Below are 18,154 nucleotides of genomic sequence, written 5' to 3' on the forward strand. Positions count from 1 at the left end.
AGCCACATGCTGGGGAGACCACCTTCTTCTCAACCCTACCCTCCTCAAGCATCGGGGCGCCACCCAGACTCTGCATTTCCCGGGCAAAGGCTCTCCCCTCTCCAAACAGAGGGGTGGTGGCCAGGCTCTTCCTAATTGTCCGGCGCCGCCCCGCCCCGCCTCGAGTCCTCGGTCGGCCGGCGATGGGGACCAGAGAGATAAGGGGAGAGAGGGTGCGGACAACGTCTTACCCGGAGCACTTGTGATCACTCAGGACTCGCGGTGGTAAAGCAGATAAACTTTTAATGGGACTAGGCAATCATCATCTTTACAGGTTCCACCCGGGGCGAGACACCTCGGGGGAGAACAACCTCGATGCGGCCGTCAGGTACGGCTCCTTGTGGGCTGTCTCCCCGAGCTTTGCCCGGGAACTTTCTTATAAACCTTGCGTGTATCCAATGGGCTAACGCCACGCACACAAGCATGATTGGTGAATACAGCGGGTGGTTACATACATCAGAAGCCGGAAGCAGGATGTGGGCGCCATCTTGGCACCACTCGATGGGCGGGGGGACTTTGGAGCAGGTTTACAGCGCATGCGCTATGCCCGTCCCGGGAGACGGCTCTCCACACCTAATCCCTGTGGAATGTGCTCTACCCTCTCTGAAGCCTGGGGTGGCAGCACTCTTCCTGAGCATCGAGATGGAAGGGCCGCGCTCTGCCTCTAGGGCAAACTCACCCTTTCCATGTGCATGGATTGCTCTGCTCTCCTTGCCCAAGATTTGTTGGCATCAGACCTTGGCTTCCATGGTTCTGCCTTCTCTGAAGAAATTTTTCCTTCAATATGTCCCTTTTTCTGCCCCTTTTAGTCCAGACTGGTAGTGGTTCCATCTACACAGATCTTGCAAAAAAAATTGTTGGCTTGGCATGCAGCATACAAGGGTCAAAACCATCAAACAATAGGACTGTCCACAAATCCTTTCTGGATAACTCCATCTCCAATCCTGGTTTTTACTGAAATGGCTGGCTGGTTCCAGGTTTCATTAAATTCTTACATGGGGTTGTAGCCTCTGGGGTTTCACTTTCGGGAAGTGCAGAGTTTTCCAGACCATCAATTTCTGGTTTCTTTGAACCCAAGAGTTCAGTTCTCAGCTTCTCTCTTTCCTCTCGCATTTTACTATAAGCTGCAAGGAGAAGGCAGGCTGCATTTTCCATATCTGGTTTGGAGATCTCTTCAGCTAAGTATCCCAGTTCATCGCTTCCAAATTCTGCCTTACATTTGACACTAGGACTCAATTTTGCCAAATTCTCTGCCACTTTAAAACAAGGATCGCCTTTCTTCTAGTTGGCAATGATACATTCATCATTTCTATTTAAGTCCTCATCAGAAATATCTTCAGAGTCCATATTTCTACCAATAGTCTTTTTTTCCTCCAGCACTTGTATCCTTCTATTTATTTTTCCCTGCAATTTTATAAAGATCTATTCACATACCATACAATCATCCACAGTGTACAATCAGTTGTTCACAGTATCATCATATAGTTGTGCATTCATCACCACAATCAGCACTTGAACATATTCATTACTCCAAAAAGAAAAAAAAAAGAATAATAAAAAAGATAAAAGAAAAAATTAAAATACAACACAAGATCAAACAACAACACTACTACCAAGAATCCCATACCCCTCCCTTATATCCCCCTCTCATAGACATTTAGCTTTGCTATATTGCCTTTGTTACATTTAATGGAAGCATGTTACAATGTTACTGTTAGCCACAGACTCTAGTTTGCAATGATTATAATTTTTCCCCAATACTATCCCTTTTTCAACACCTTACAAGGTTGATATTCATTTGTTCTCCTAAGTGTAAAAACATTTTTATATTTGTACATTTAGTCATCACCACTGACCATTGGTGTTATACATGCCCCTAGCCCTCCTCTTCAATTTTACTCACAGACATCTTTGTTCAGTGTACTTACACTATTGTGCTACTGTCACACAGTATTGTGCTATCCATTTCTGAATCTATACAATCAATCCTGTTGAACATTCTGTACTTCAGCATCAAATGCCTGATATCTACCCTCTTTCTATCTCCTGATAACCTGTGTTCTCAGCTTTAACTCTCAAAGTTTGCTCATTAATGTTAGTTTGTATTAGTGAGACCATACAGTATTTGTCCTTTTGTTTCTGGCTAACTTCGCTCAACACAATGTCCTCAAGGTTCATCCACATTGTTATATGTTCCATGGCTTTTTTCTGTCTTACAGCTGCATGATATTCCATCATATGTATATATCATACTTTGTTTTTCCACTCGTCTGTTGATGGACATTTGGACTATTTCCATCTCTTGGTAATCATGAATAATGACACTATAAATATCAGTTTACAAATGTCTGTTCATGTCTTAGCTTTCAGTTCCTCTGAGTATATACCTAATAATGGAATTGCTGGATCATATGGCAGTTCTATACTTAGCTTCCTGAGGAACAGCCACACTGCCTTCCAGAGTGGCTGCACCATTCTACATTCTCACAAACAGTGAATAAGTGTGCCTCTTTCTCTACATCCTCTCCAGCACTTGTAATTTTCTGTTTGTTTGTTTGTTGATAACGACCATTCTAGTAGGTATGAGATGATATCTCATTGTGGTTTTGATTTGCATTTCCCCAATAGCCAGTGAAGTTGAGCATCTTTTCATATGTTTCTGCACCATTTGTATTTCCTTTCAGAAAAGTGTCTGTCGGTGTCTTTTCCCCATTTTTTAATTGGGTTGTTTTTCTTTCTGTTGTTGAGTTGTAGGATCTCTTTATATATTCTGGATATTAAACCCTCATCTGATATGTGGTTTCCAAATATTGTCTCCCATTGTCTAGGCTGCCTTTTCACTTTTCTGGCAAGTTCTTTGATGTACAAAAGTGTTAAATTTTGAGGAGATCCCATTTATCTATTTCTTCTTTCATTGCTCATGTTTTGGGTGTAAGGTCTAGGAAACCACCTCCTATCACAAGATCTTTAAGATATTTCCCTACATTTTCTTCTAAAAGTCTTATGGTCTTAGTGCTAGGTCTTTGATCCATTTCAAGTTAATTTTTGTATAAGGTGTGAGATAGTAGTTCTCTTTCATTCTTTTGGATATGGATATTCAGTTCTGCAAACACCATTTATTGAAGAGGCTGTTCTGTCCCAGTTGGACTGTCTTGACTGCCTTATCAAAGATCAATTGTCCATAGACGAGAGGGTCTATTTCTGAACTCTCAATTTGATTCCATTGGTCAGTATATCTATCTTTATGCCAGTACCATGCTGTTTTGACCACTGTAGTTTTGTAGTATGCTTTAAAGTCAGGTAGTGTGAGATCTCCCACTTCGTTCCTCTTTCTCAAGATATTTTTGGCTATTTGGGACACCCAGCCCTTCCAAATAAATTTGGTTGTTGGTTTTTCTATTTCTGCAAAGTAAGTTGTTGGGATTTTCATTGGTGTTTCATTGAATCTGTAAAACAGTTTAGGTAGAATTAACTTCTTAACTATATTTAGTCTTCCAATCCATGAACACAGTATGTTCTTCCATATTTTTAGGTCCTGTTTGATTTCTTTTAACAGTTTTGTAGTTTTCTGTGTATAGATCTTTTGTGGCTTTAATTAAGTTTATTCCTAAATACTTGATTCTTTTGGTTGCTATTGTAAATGGAATTTTTCTTGATTTCCTCCTCCTGTTTGCACATTACTTGTGTATAAGAACACTACAGATTTTTGCATGTTGATCTTGTAGCCTGCCACTTTGCTGCATTCATTGATTAGCTCCAGTAACTTTTCTGTAGATTTTTCTGGATTTTCTACATATAGGATCATGTCATCTGCAAACAGTGAAAGTTTACTTCTCTCTCTCCAATTTGGATGCCTTTTATTTCTTTTTCTTGACTAATTTCTCTAGCTAGGACTTCCAGCACAATGCTGAATAACAATGGTGACAGTGGGCATCGATGTCTTGTTCCTGATCTTAGAGGGAAAGCTTTCAGTCTTTCCCCATTGAGTATGATGTTAGCCCTGGGGTTTTCATATATTGTCTCTATCATATTGAAAAAGTTCCCTTCTATTCCTTTCCTTTTGAGTGTTTTCATCAAGAAATGATATTGAATTTTGTCAAATGCTTTTTCTGCATCGATCAAAATGATCATGTGGTTCTTTTGCTTTGATTTATTGATGTGTGTATTACATTAACTGATTTTCCTGTGTTGAACCAGCCATGCATACCTGGAATAAATCCCACTTGGTCATGGTGTGTAATTCTTTTAATGTGCTCCTGGATTTGATTTGCAAGTATTTTGTTGAGGATTTTTACATCTATATTCATTAAAGGGATTGGTCTATAATTTTCCTTTTTTGTAGTAACTTTGTCTGACTTTGGTTTTGGGGTGATGTTGGCTTCATAGAATGGGTTAGGTAGCTTTCCCTTGTCTTCAATTTTTTTTGAAGAGTTTGAGCAGGATTGGTACTAATTTTTTCTTGAACACTTGATAGAATTCACATAGAAACCATCTGGTCTTGGGCTTTTCTCTTTGGGGAGCTTTTTGTTGACTGACTCAGTCTCTTGTGATCAGTTTGTTGAGGTCATCTATTTCTTCTTGAGTCAATGTTGGTTGTTCTTTTCTAGGATGTTGTCTGTTTTGTCTAGGTTGTCTAGTTTAGTAGCATATAGTTGCTCATAGTGTCCTGCCATTATCTCCTTTACTTCTGTGGGGTCAGTAGTTATGCTCCTTTCCCATTTCTGATTGTATTTATTTGCATCCACTCTCTCTCTTTTTGTTAGCCTAGCTAAGGGTCCATTGATTTTATTGATTTTCTCCAAGAACCAACTTCTGGTTTTGTTGATTCTCTCTATTGTTTTCCTGTCCTCAATTTCATTTATTTCTGCTTTCTTCTTTGTTATTTCTTTCCTTCTGTTTGCTTTGGAGTTAGTTTACTGTTCTTTCTCTAGTTCCTCCAGGTGAACAGTTAATTCCTCAATTTTTGGTCTTTCTTCCCTTTTAATATTGGTGTTTAGAGCAATAAATTTCCCTCTCAGCACTGCCTTTGCTGCATCCCATAAGTTTGGATACGTTGTGTTTTCATTTTCATTTGCCTTGAGGTATTTACTAATTTCTTTTGTACTTTCTTCCTTTACCCCCTGGTTGTTTAAGAGTATGTTGTTATCCTCTATGCATTTGTGAATTTTCCAACCTTCTGCGTGTTACTGATTTCTAACTTCATTCCATTATGATCCGAGAAAATGTTTTGTATAATATCAATATTTTTAAATTTGTTGATACTTGCTTTGTGACCCAACATTTGGTCTATCCTAGAGAATGATCCATAAGCACTTGAGAAAAATGTGTATCCTGCTGTTGTGGGGTATAGTGTTCTATAAATGTCTGTCAAGTCTAGTTCATTTATCATACAATTCAATGTCTCTGTTTCGTTATTGATCCTCTGTCTAGATGTTCTATCCATTGATAAGAGTGGTGTATTGAAGTCTCCAACTATTACTTCTCCCTTCAATGCTATCAGTGTTTGCCTCATGTATTTTGGGGCACTCTGGCTCAGTGCTTAAATATTTATGATTGCTATGTGTTCTTCATGAATTGTCCCATTTATTAATATATAGTGTCCTTCTTTGTCTCTTTTAATTGTTTTACATTTGAAGTCTAATTTGTCTGATATTAATATGGCTACTCCCACTTTTTCCTGGTTGTTGTTTGAATGAAATATCTTTTTCTAACTTTTCACTTTCAACCTATTTTTGTCCTTTTGTCTAAAGTGAGTTTCCTGTAGACAGCATATAGATGGGTCCTCTTTTTTTTAATCCATTCTGCCAGCCTATGTCTTTTTCTTGGGGAGTTTAATCCATTAACATTTTGTGTTATTACTGTGAGAACAGTATTTTCTTCTACCATTTTGTCTTTTGGATTTTATATGTCATATCTTTTTTTTTTTCTCTCTCTCTCTCCTTTTACCCTTTCTGATAGTTTTTATTTCTACATACTTCTCCAAATTTGTCTCTCCAATCTTTTCCTATCAGTCTGTAGCACTCCCTTTAATATTTCTTGTAGCACAGCTCTCTTATTCACAAACTCTCTCAGTGTCTGTTTGTCTGAAAATATTTTAATCTCTCCCTCATTTTTGAAGGTCAATTTTGTCTAATTTAGAACTCTTAGTTGGCAGTTTTTCTCTTTCAGTATCTTAAATATATCATACCACTGTCTTCTCACCTCCATGGTTTCTGTGGAGAAATCTGTACATAGTCTTATCGAGCTTCCCTTGTATGTGATGGATTACTTTTCTCTGCTGCTTTCAGAATTCTCTCTTTGTCATTGACATTGAACAATCTGATCAGTTAAGTGTCTTGGAGTAGGTCTATTTGAATCTATTCTGTTTGGGGTAACACTGTGCTTCTTGAATCTGTAATTTTATGTCTTTCATAAGAGTTGGGAAATTTTCAGTGATTATTTCTTCTGGTATTCTTTCTGCCCCTTTTTCCTTCTCTTCTCCTTCTGAGACACCCATAGCATTATATTCAGTTCCCTAAGACCCTGCTCATATTTTTACATTCTTTTCTCTATCTATTCTTATGTGTGTATGATTTCAAATGTTCTGTCTTCCAGTTCACTGATCCTTTCTTCTACCTCCCCATTTTATATGTCATATCTTATTTTTTACTTTTACCCTTTCTGATAGTCTTTATTTCTACATGCTTCTCCAAACTTGTCTCCATTGTGTTTTTCATCTCTTTATTGTAACTTTCTTTCCCGTAAGCCATTTGTTTTTTTAAACTTGCATATTATTCTTTATGGTCATCCAGTGTCTTCTTTATATCCTTCATCTCTTTTGCCACATTTTCCTTCAGCTCGTTAATTTGATTAGGAGATTTGTTTGAACAGCTTTAATTAGTTGTTTCAGTTCCTGTATTTCAGTTGAAGTGTTAGTTTGTTCCTTTGGCTGGTCCATATTTTTGTGTTTTCTAGTATGGCTCATTATTTTTAGCTGTCTAGGCATCTGATTTTCTTGTTTAGTTTATTCTGGAGCTCATTTTCACTCTTTTATCTGGGTTTTCTTGATGGTTGGCTTTGTTCTCTATCTGCTTTTTGTCATTCAGTTCAGACTTCAATTAGAGATATGGCTAAAGTACATCTAGTTAGGACCAAGGCAAATCAGGCCAAAGGGTTAAGGATAATATTGACTGTTTTAAAACTTCAGCTTCTTAGGATCCAGGGTTTGTTCAATGTTTGGAGGTCCAAGTCGCTTATGGCTCACAGGTGTGCATCCATGTTGGGGGGCGTGGGACATTCGGTGAGTCCAGGTGGAGGCAGAGTCTCCGAAGTGCATGGGGATGGTGGGGTACGCAGCCACTGCTCTGCCAACTTCCTCTCCCAACAGTCTCTTCAAAACAATCTAGGCCTTTGCTACCAAGATCTTCACAATTCTTCCAGAATCTTCCCCTTATCCATTTAAAAAGCTTTATCCATTTAAAATACCAACATGTTTGGTATTTCCAAACTCAGCAGCACCCCACTTCTCTGATACCAAAATCTGTTCTGGTTTGCTAATGCTGCCTTTATGCAAAGTACCAGAAATTGATTGGCTTTTATAAAGGGGATTTATTAAGTTACAAGTTTACAGTTCTAAGTGTCCAAACTAAGGCATCAACAAGATGATACCTTCACTGAAGAATGGCTGATGGCATCCAAAACACCTCTGTCAGGTATTACAGGGTCTTACTGATATGAACTAGTTGTAATATGTGCACTCATAGACATGAAATATAGGTTGCCAGGATGTAGAGCGGAGCTAAAGAATGGGGAGCGGTTGCTTATTGTGAGCAGAATGTTCAACTAGGGTGAACTTGAGCATTTGGAGGTGGACAGAGGTGATGGTAGCACATTGTGGGAATGCCTAACAGTGCTGAATGGTTGTGAATGTGGTGGAAAGGATAAGCTTGGGTCACATGTGTCACCAGAAGGAAAGTTGGAGGTTAAAAGATGGGAGTGTAAAGAGCAGTGAATCTTGTGGTGGATGGTGTCAGTGATTAATTGTATAAGTATTGGAAATCTCTCTCATAAACTAGAGCATTTGTGTGACATTATAACTAGAAGTTAATAATAGAGGGGCATATAGGAAAAAATATACCTATTGCAAACTATATACTATAGTTAGTAGTATTTTAACATTCTTTCATCAACAGTAACAAATGTACTATACCAATACTCTGAATCAATAATGGAGGAGAGGTGGTTAGGGGTATGGGAGGATTTGAGTTTCCTTTTTTTGTCTTTATTTCTTTTCTGGAGTAATGAAAATATACTAAAAATTGGAAAAAATTAATGTGATGGATGCACAGCTGTATGATGGTACCATGGGCAATTGATTGTACACTTTGTGTCTTTAGATAGTTGTATGGTATCTGAACAATCTCAATTAAAAAATATATATATAGGAAAAAACCACCTCTGTCAGCTGGGAAGGCATTTTGCTGGCGTCTGCTGGCCCTTTGCTCCTGGGTTGTGTTTCAAATTGGCTTTCTCCAAAATGTCTCTGGGTCTCTCTTAGCTCTCTGGGACAAATTCTGCTCTTCATTTCTTAGCTTAGCATCTTCAAACATCCTTCTCTCCACATCTCCAATCATCTTTAAGCATCAGCAAGCATCTGGGTCTGTGTCAGCTCTTAGCTTCTCTCTTAAATACTCCAGTGAACTAATCAAGACCCACCCTGAATGGGTGGGGCCACACCCCCATGGAAATAATCTAATCAAAAGTGTCACCCACAGTTGGGTGAGTCACACCTTTATGGAAACACTCAATCAAAAGGTCCCACCCTAATCAAAAGACTAATAAATCTGCCCCAAGATTGCATCAAAGAACATGGTTTTTGGGGGGACATAATATATCCAAACTGGCACAACCTCTAAAACCACAACTGTGATCAGTGCTAGGAGTGAAGAGTACCCTAGGCTGTGAGAGTAAACACGGGGTAGATCTGATTTTGTCCGAGGATTTTGTCTGTGGAAGCGATGCTTTAGCTGAGATCTAAAGGGGAAGTAAGCATTGGCTAGACAAAGAGTTTGAGGAGGAAGACATTGCAGCTGGAGAAAACTACATGTGCAAAGGTCCTGTGGTGAAAGAGAGCATGGCCTAGAGGATCTGAAAGAAGGCCAATGGGCAGAAAGCAAGGCAAGACTGGAGAGGCAGGTAGGAGCTAGAGCTCTGCTTTCCAATATGGCAGCCACCATCCACATGTGGTCATTTAAATTTAAACCTAAACTAACTAAAATTAAATAAAATTATAGGGTTCTATAGCCACATGCAGCTAGTGGTTACCATATGGGATAGTGCAGACATAGAACATTTCAATCAATGTGGAAAGTTCTATTTGCACAGTACTGGGCCAGGTCATGCACAGCTTGATGAAAATTTTTTATCCTAATGGCAGTGGGAAGCCCTGGTGTGTTTTAGGCAGCATTGGGGATGGGGAAAGATTCTAGCTGGAATAATTTCACTGTGCAGAGTGGAAAGTGTATTCCATGGATATCACACACCAAAGATGTGAAAGATGTGGGCAGAGACCCTGCAGAAGAGCCCTGGGGATAAATCCTCCAGGTGTGGCAGGAATGAGGTTGGTTTTCTCAGGTGGCTGTGGAAGCAAAAGCAAAGGGATCTGGGGAAGTATGGGAATATCAGCACAGGCGTATCCTGCAGCTGTCGCTCACAAGCCCGACTAGCCGGTGTAAGGTTTTTATATCCAGGCTGCTGGGGAAGCCCCAGTGGCAGTCATAGTCAGAAGCCAGAGTCAAGTTTAGGTCTCCAGGAATGCAACCCTGGGCTCAGGGCAGGGCCAGTCTGAGCCCAGCCATAATACCTGCCCATCAGGGGGTGGACCTGTAGCAGGAGGTGGAAGTAGCCCCTTGCATCCCACATGGGGTCTAAGAAGCATGGCTTGTATGGTAGAGTGATACAACATTGGGCTTGAAGTTTCAAGTACTGACTCGGCCACCATTCACCATGGTACCCTCTGGAATATGGTGTCGTTTACTGCCTCGTTGGGCTACTGGAAGTGTTACGTGAGGCAATATATGTAGCACACTTAGCGATGCTTGTCATATAAAAAACATCCGTTCATGATAGTGGTTCTTACTCTTTAACTACAGCAAGTTACAGTCCGGGTAAGCAGACAGGCCTAGGGGACCTCAACCAAGAGGCAGAGCACAGAGATGGAGAATCTGGTTGAGACCATCTTGGGAATCCAAGTAGGCAGCTGCCAACAGGGACACGAGTAGGCAAGAGCCAGGTGGGGTTCTGGGGGGTGGTCTTAGACCCTGGAGAGGTTCTGGGAGTGTCCTAAGAGAAGGCTGATCACCAACAAGTTTCCAGAACAGGGACCTTGGTCTCACAACCCTGTTCTTAGAACCTGGTAGGAGGTTACCCAGGTTTCACTCTGGGGTGCAGGGCTGGGGTCTGACCAGCAGCTGGGGTGGCTGGATACTGAGGCCCTAAATCCAGAGCTGGAGCTGGGTAAGGACTTCTTGGTTCAGGTGGGGACGTGGTTGAGCAGGTGGAGCCAGGTGGCCTCACACAGGGATGGAGGAGAGTGGGAGGGGCTGGAGCCAGCAGGTCCTGACAGATTCTGGGTAAATGGAAAGCTGCTCCTGGGGCTGAAGTCAGGGGCTGTGAGAGCAGTCCTGCTTGGGTCCAGAGATTTAGGTCTTTGGTGAGGCGGGGGATGGGGGAGAGCAACAAATCTCCCATAAGACCCAAGAAGTGCTGGAAAGGTTAGACATTTGGCTTGCTCAAGGATGTGATTACTGTAACTATGACAGCAGAGGCCAAGGAGGCTTTCCAGAACCTCAGTTTCCCTGGGTAGGAAATGTTGAGTTCGGACAGATATTCTTGCAGGTCTCTCATCCAGCTCTGACAGCCTATGATTTTATGAATCATCCTCAAAGAAAATTTGCACAAGTGGGAAGATCCTGCCAAGATCGGGCCTTTCATTCTGAGTAATGAACTGAAACAGCAAAGGCTTGATCTGTTCCAATCTTTCAAGGGAAGTCGGACAAAATAATGCCTGTTTCAGGGAAATCGTAACCAACGGTAAAATGTAGCATTTCCTGCCTAAACCAAAAGCAAGCTGGAGAATTGCAGCCTCCCTGAAGCTCAAGGGAGTACACGCATCAAATCTGCCTGTGAAGGTCGCTTTGGCCAGCTGTCTTGCTGCTGAAATCAGAGGACATCACGGCTGCCCTCCCCACCCCCACCCTATTAGAATCAGGGAGCAGAAGGCTGGTGGGGAGATTCTGGAGGCTCTGAGGGGTTCCGGGAAAAGAGGGTCTGTGGCATACTACCATTGATGTAAATTGAAAGCAGGGGTCAGCAAACTATAGCCTGCGGCCAAGTCTGGCTGTTGTCTGTTTTTATAAATAAAGTTTTATCGGAACACAGCCCATTCGTTCATGTATTGTCCATGGCCGCTTTTGCCCAGAGCTGAGCGATCGGGACTGAGAAGGTATGACCACAAGGCCTGAGATGTTTACTGTTTGGCTTTCTACAGAAAAAGTTTCCTGACCCCTGATTTGAAACATACACACCAACCTATTTTGCAGGGACATGTGTAGGGATAAGTATATGCCACACCCAATAGAATCATGCTAGTGGTGGGGAGGGCAGTGAGGTGGGAATCAGGGACGAAGGAGAAGACAGACAGGAGAGAGGCTTAGGGCTGCCAGCTAATGGCACAGGAACTGAGAGGCAAGCACCACTGTGCTCTCTCTCGGGAGGCAGTGGAAATACCAGCCCCCGCCACCACCACCACCACCGCACACTCACATCAGCCCCCAAGGCAGGCTTCCTGCTCTGCATTCTGTGGAGATAACTGAGGCCCAGAGTGGTGAAGTGACTTGCCCAATGTCACACAGACAGGATTGGAACCCAGGCCAGTGCACTTACCACCATGGCCCCAGATGGCCCGATAGCCCCAGGCTCTACAGCATTAGCAACCCCCATCTTCTCCACCTGAGCTCTAGACTCTCCCACAAGAAGAGGAATCCCCAAACTATAAGGAGCCTGGGAGGGAGGCTAAAGATCCCTAAACCTGGAGTGTGAATGGGTGAGAAACATCAAAGAGCTGCCTGTCATTCCCCTGTCCCAAGCTCCAGGACCACAGAGCAGAGAGAGGGGGAAGCCAGGTCTTCCTGGAAGAAGCTGTTGGGTTTCAGCTCCCAAGGAACAAGCCAAGCTTCAATTCACCAGCCTGCAGCTCTCCTGACATGCATCCTTCCCTCAGCACTTCTTGATTCCAGGAAACGGGGCTCAGGCACTGAGTCATCTGTGAGCTTCAGAGGGAGGAGAGGGACTTGATTTGCAGATATTTGGAACTTGCTTGCATCAATAATTCCCTTTCCTTTGACTGTGCCCAGTTCTGATGCCAGGGGAGGAAGGACGGGGGCTGCCGCTGCTTTCCAGCTCACTGCTGCCTTGCTACCCCAGACCTGGCTGGACAGGGGGATATGGGTCCTACCCTTCCTTTTCCCCTCTCCAAGGGATTTATAGGTGGCTGAGACTGGAAATGATTTAGGAACCCTGACTCCCAGACCTTTGTTAGCTCCTGAGAGGGTCCGGGCATCCCTCCAGGTGAGAGGCTGGCAAAGGGCATGGTCCTGATATTCTCCATGCTGATTGCAGTTAGCAGAGCTGCTGAGCTCAGCCTCATGTCCAGGTGCTCAAAAGATAAATAGTTCAGTTCCCAACATGGCCCTCAAAGCCTTGGAGGATCTGCTGCTGCCATCCCATCCAGCTTCATCAGATAGGCTTGGCTCGCTGCTCTCTAACTTGCTGGGTGGCTCTCAGTTTCCCATTCTGAGCCTTTGCACACACCCTGCCCTTTCCCTGCCCTCTCTCCCACCCCTCCCCCAGGCTTTGCTTAGTTAAGTCATTCTTCCAATTTCAGCTCAAATGTTACATCCTCTTGGAAGTCTTCTTTGGCCCCCAGTCCTCCTTGTTAAAACCAGTTCTTTTCATCCACCACACTCGTGCAATTGTAATTATAAGGTTGTGTGGTGGGTATTTGATTAATGACCATCTCCCTAACAGACTGTAAGCTCCATGAGGGCAGAAACCAGGTCTATTTGGCTCAGCTCTGTATTCCTAGCACCCAGCATAGAGCTCAAAAAAATGCATGGATAGACAGATGGATGGAGGGATGGATGGGTGGGTGGATGGATGGATGGATGGACAGACGGATGGATGAATGGATGGATGGGTGGATAGATGGAGCTGGACCACACTAGTGGGCAGCTGCCTAGAGGTGATTTCCTAGAGGCAAGGCACCCTTGGCAAAGGGGTCTTTAGCACTGGTCTTCAGGACCTGGCATCCCTTTCTGACCTGCCCCATGTGAGCAAGGAAAATAATTTGGTTCACACTCAGAGGTGGAAATATCCACAGAGGCCCAAGGGGCTGCCTCTCAGGGGGGAACATTAAAAATTAACAATTGTTATGGAGATTGCTATGGGGTGTGGGGATGAAGAAAAGAAGTAGCAAATCAGCTGCAGCCCCTGGCTGTCGTTGGGTAGATAGATAAGAGAAAAGGCCACAGGGCTGCACAAACTGAGTTGACTAGTGCCCCACGGTGGGACAGAGAAAGCTTCATGGGGGATTAGAATTGGAGGCTATCAGGGAGGGCTTCATGGAGGAGGTAGCATGTGCAAAGCATGATGGAAGGTGGTAGGAGTTAGACCAGGGGGAGAGGGTATTCTGGACTAGGCAGAGCCTGTGCAAAGCAGGGAGAAGGAGAAGAGAATATGGTAATGGGGCCGCATAGAGGAAGAGAGCAGTGGGATAAGGCTGGAAAGATGGGATGGAGATGAGGGGTTTCAATTTTTAATCAAAAAAGCTCAGATGAAAGAGACTGAACTTGAACTCTTACCCTTGTTAAAATTGTGATGGGTTTAACTTGCGCAACATGTGAGCATTCCTAACTTCACCCACCTTTCCCCATCCTGTCCAAGAGGGCTCTGGCTTTGCCAGTTCATTTTATTCCCTGCCCTCACTCTCTAAGGATGGAAGGATGGGATTATGTTTTTGTATGGGGGGTGGCAGGTCTTTTAGGATATATAGAATATCAAGAATGGGTGAAGCAGTCAGGAAGTGGATGGGAGAGGAAAGCAGATTTAAATGAGGGTCGTCATGGATTCTGTGTCCCCTTCATGATGTTTGAAAGCTACAAATAAAGAACATGAGCTGTTTTTACATTTTTGAAGGCTGCAGGACTATTTATTTGACAGAGTGTTATTTTGAGAATGGGTCACACGGGTTCCAGCTTTAGCCAGGTTCTGTTCTCTGCAGGTTCTTCTCCTCAAGTCCATAAGCTCTTAGAGAACAAGGGTTAGTTCTAATTCATCACTCTCTCCCCAGTGCTCTGGACATGGAGAGCTGGTAGAAGTTAAAATTAAAGGTTGAATGAGTGATTGGGGTCCAGGCAACACTGGACCACTCCACTTTCTTGTCTCCCTCCACCAAGAATGGATTTTCTGTCCCTTGGTGGTCTAAGGCTCTGCTCATAGTCCATCTGTCTCTCCCTCATTGCAGAAGGCAGATCTGGCTGTGGCCCCGCTGACTATCACCCATGTCCGCGAGAAGGCCATCGACTTCTCCAAGCCCTTCATGACGCTTGGCGTGAGCATCTTGTACCGCAAGCCCAATGGCACCAACCCCAGTGTCTTCTCCTTCCTCAACCCCTTGTCCCCAGACATCTGGATGTACGTGCTCCTTGCCTACCTGGGTGTCAGCTGTGTCCTCTTTGTCATCGCCAGGTAAGGGCAAAGTTGGGGGTTTAGGGAACCAGTCACTGCTCTGCCTGCTCCTCTGTCCCTCCCTGTGGCTCAGATCCCATCATATCACCCAGGGAGCCTTCCATGACCCCTTGGGCTTGAACCACCCTGTCTTCATCACCGTGTGTGTCCATGACTCTAAGATGCAGCAGCTGCACCCCTGGTCCCATTTGCAGGCTCAGAGAGGTTAAGCCATTGCCCAAAATGGCACCGCCTCTGCCCAGCTCCCATGTAGCTGGCCCAGGTACATTAGCTGGCCCAGAGGGTGGTTTAAAACTTGGAAAATAGACTGAGTCCATCTAATCCACAGCGGCGAGGGGGCCGTGCCCGGAAATTCACACCCATGAGCATATTCAGGTACACGGCACACACATGTGTACCTACTTGTCTGTGAAGACACACTAGCAGCGTGCCTGCCCTTTTGGTTGTTCACAGGAAGTGCACACAACACACTGTAGCGGGTGGATGGTAGGAAGAGGTCACTGGGAGACAGGCTTAGACAGTGTTTGCTGAGCACCTAGCATTTGCTGAGCACCTCATGGTTGCCAAGCACCTGGTGTTGGCCAAGCATCCTGCTGTGCACTTTACAGCCAGTAGCTTAACTAAGCAACATGGTTCCCATGAAGAAGAGAAATTTGAGGCTCAGGAAAGCTAAATACTTGTCAAGGTCATCCAAGCGATAAGTGGTATATCGGCATTTGAACTCAGGTCACCAAATTTTCTATCTGCTGCCCACTTCTCTGGCCACCTAGACATCTGTGTCCTCTGCCCCTGGCAGCAAGTTGGGGCCCACCCCCTTCACAGCTGGGCCCTCTGCCCCCTCCCTCCAGGCTCCAGCCCCAGCCCCTGCTCTAGTTCCTTTTCTCTAGTTCTAACAAGGTGTGAAGACAGACTTCTCTGGACACGCGACTTGAGATCCAAGGACGTGGTATTTCAGCCTTTTTTGCCCTCGAGCCTTCTTTGAAAGCCTTTTCCCGCATCCTGCTCCCTTCTCTCCCTCTTCCCCCACTGAGAGAGACCAAAGGGAAAGATGCGGGCAATGAAATTGTCCTGCCCCCAAAGCCTCTTCCTGCCAGCTGGCGGGATGGAGCTGCCATGGCTGCCCCTCCTCGTGGGCCCGGCCAGCAGCCTTCCTGCCGCAGACAGGCCCTCATCTCACCTCTTCTCTCGAATGGTCTAACCAGCCCCGGAAAGCCAGGGCCAGTCTCGGAGCTCGCACCATAATTTTAGCAGCTCCCGCTGGGCTCTCTGCTCCCCCTACCTTGGAGGCTCCAGCTGTTCCACATCAGCCCTGCCCGTTTGAAGGGTGACCCCCCCCCACACACACACACACACAGGTCACGGCCTTCCATCAGCCAGAAGCAGCCGTGCCTGCTTTCCACCCACTACGCCCTGACCTGGATGGTAGGAGGCCCCCTTCCCGGGTTAGTCTGGGGAGGCTTTCTGGAAGAGATGGGATTTCTGGAGCCATTGTAATGACACAGGGCATCTAAGGAGAGAGGAGGGGGCACGGACAAGGGTCTCGGCCGCAGGACCGTGAACAGCCTCATGGCACAACTGTGACATTGTCCTGCACTCACACACCACAGTTCACACCTGTCTTCGCGAATCCTTACGACAGCCCTGTGAAATGGGTGTAATTATCCCATTATAATTAACTGAGGCTTGGAGAGGTTGTGTCAAAAAGCTTTTCCCTGGCAGAATTGGGCTTCAGACCCAGATCCATCTGACATTAAATCAAGGGTAGTGAACCCAGGTGCCCGCCCGGGCCAGGCAGGGAGCAGAGGGTATAAAACGGGCCGAGTGATGGGCAGAAGGAAGGGGGAGGTAGAGACTGAAGCAAACTAAGAACACACTCAGTGGCTGAAGGGGGCAGCCACTATCAGCTCCAACAGATTGTGCTAGACAGAAATACAGGTACAGAGCTAGTGATGTTTAGGGAGACACTAAGATTTTTATGGGTCATCTTATGGTGTCTATATATGACCACTGAGTCGACTTTTTATAACTCTATTGGAGTCAAGTACAACAGGCCTGTAATGGACCCGGCTCTCTGGCCCCTACGACCCCCTGCAGGACGGTGGGATCCAGGCTCACAGTCTGACCGCTCTGAGCTGCCCCCATCTGTACAAAGGGCGCTGTGCTCTCATCCACCCCCGTAGTGAGGCTCTGAGCCTACGACCACACTATGCAACCAAGATGCCCATGTAAAGCCAGTTATTTTTATCATTGTAAGCAATTCTACCTCTAGAATCCTTACTGTTGAAATATCACCCTTGAGCCACATTTCAGTTTTCCCAAATCTAGAAAGTCTGTGCAGCACAGCCCTAGAGTACAAGGCCACCCTTGACATGGGGGCCCAAGGGTGTTTCTTTGAGCAGAGTTTAAAGCAGCTTAAATGCTATCAATAGGGAAAATGGATTGAAAAAAAAATAAAAGCCTATGAGGTGGTTATAAAAGAAATAAGGTAAATCTAGAGGAACTGACATGGAAAGAGGAAAGAGGTTGGTGACAATTATGTGAAAAAACAAGTTTTAGGACAGTATTATGATATCATGTGATATTTTTGTTTTTTGAAAAAAATCCTATATATGGTGTGTACATGTGGGTGTGTGGGTGTGTAACTGGCACGTTACAGAAAACAAGACACATGAGAGGTCATCAGAAATCATGTTTTATTTTGTCTCCCACCACACCTTCCAACATGTTCAGAGGTGGAAGTTCTTCCCTTGTTCCAGTAAAATCTCTGCAGGGGACTGTGGCATTTTGGCTCGCTCCCAGATCACAGAAACACCTAGGTCGCTTTAAATCACAAACACACTGTTTCACTTCAGAAATTAGAAGACTGAGTCCAGTATATTCATCAACATAACCATCTTCATTAACAAACAAAGACCTCTCCCCTGGGCACAGGTGGCCTGACAATGGCCAAGGAGGTGTGTGGTCAGCTCCTCCCCCACCACCTCTGGCTTCCTCTTCACCCTCACCCCACCCCTCCGGGGTTGAGGAGCAGGGAAGCGAGGGAGAAGGGGATAGAAAGCTCTTAATGGTTTGGAGCACACCTAGAATGGTGTAACGTCTCCGTGGCCTCTCCTGACTGCCCTCCTAGGAGAGGAGTCAAGGTGGACCTGGGCTGGGCGGGGAAACCCTTGGCCCAATGTCCTTAGATCTGGTGGCTCTGGGCCTGCAGGCCAGGGCCCCGCTGCAGAGATTCCCCTGCCCCCATCCACAAAAAAGCCTAACCCCTGCCCTCCACACTTCCCAGGCAGGCTCAGTCCACTGCTTCTGCTCAGTTCTAGGGCCACACATGAAG

General features: G+C 44.9%; 1 protein-coding gene across 2 annotated transcripts in view; it reads left to right on the top strand.

Annotated features, from left to right (window-relative positions):
- GRIK3 (glutamate ionotropic receptor kainate type subunit 3) overlaps positions 1-18,154 on the top strand; it is a 240,097-nt gene that overhangs the window by 197,517 nt on the left and 24,426 nt on the right. For both annotated transcript variants that reach the window (XM_037827695.1, XM_037827696.1), the window contains exon 10: positions 14,600-14,823. In XM_037827695.1, the coding sequence (XP_037683623.1) occupies positions 14,600-14,823 (224 nt within the window). The remainder of the gene's footprint in view (positions 1-14,599; positions 14,824-18,154) is intronic.

This window comes from Choloepus didactylus, chromosome 2 (genome assembly GCF_015220235.1).
Source record: "Choloepus didactylus isolate mChoDid1 chromosome 2, mChoDid1.pri, whole genome shotgun sequence".
In the NCBI taxonomy this organism is placed as follows: Eukaryota; Metazoa; Chordata; class Mammalia; order Pilosa; family Megalonychidae; genus Choloepus; species Choloepus didactylus.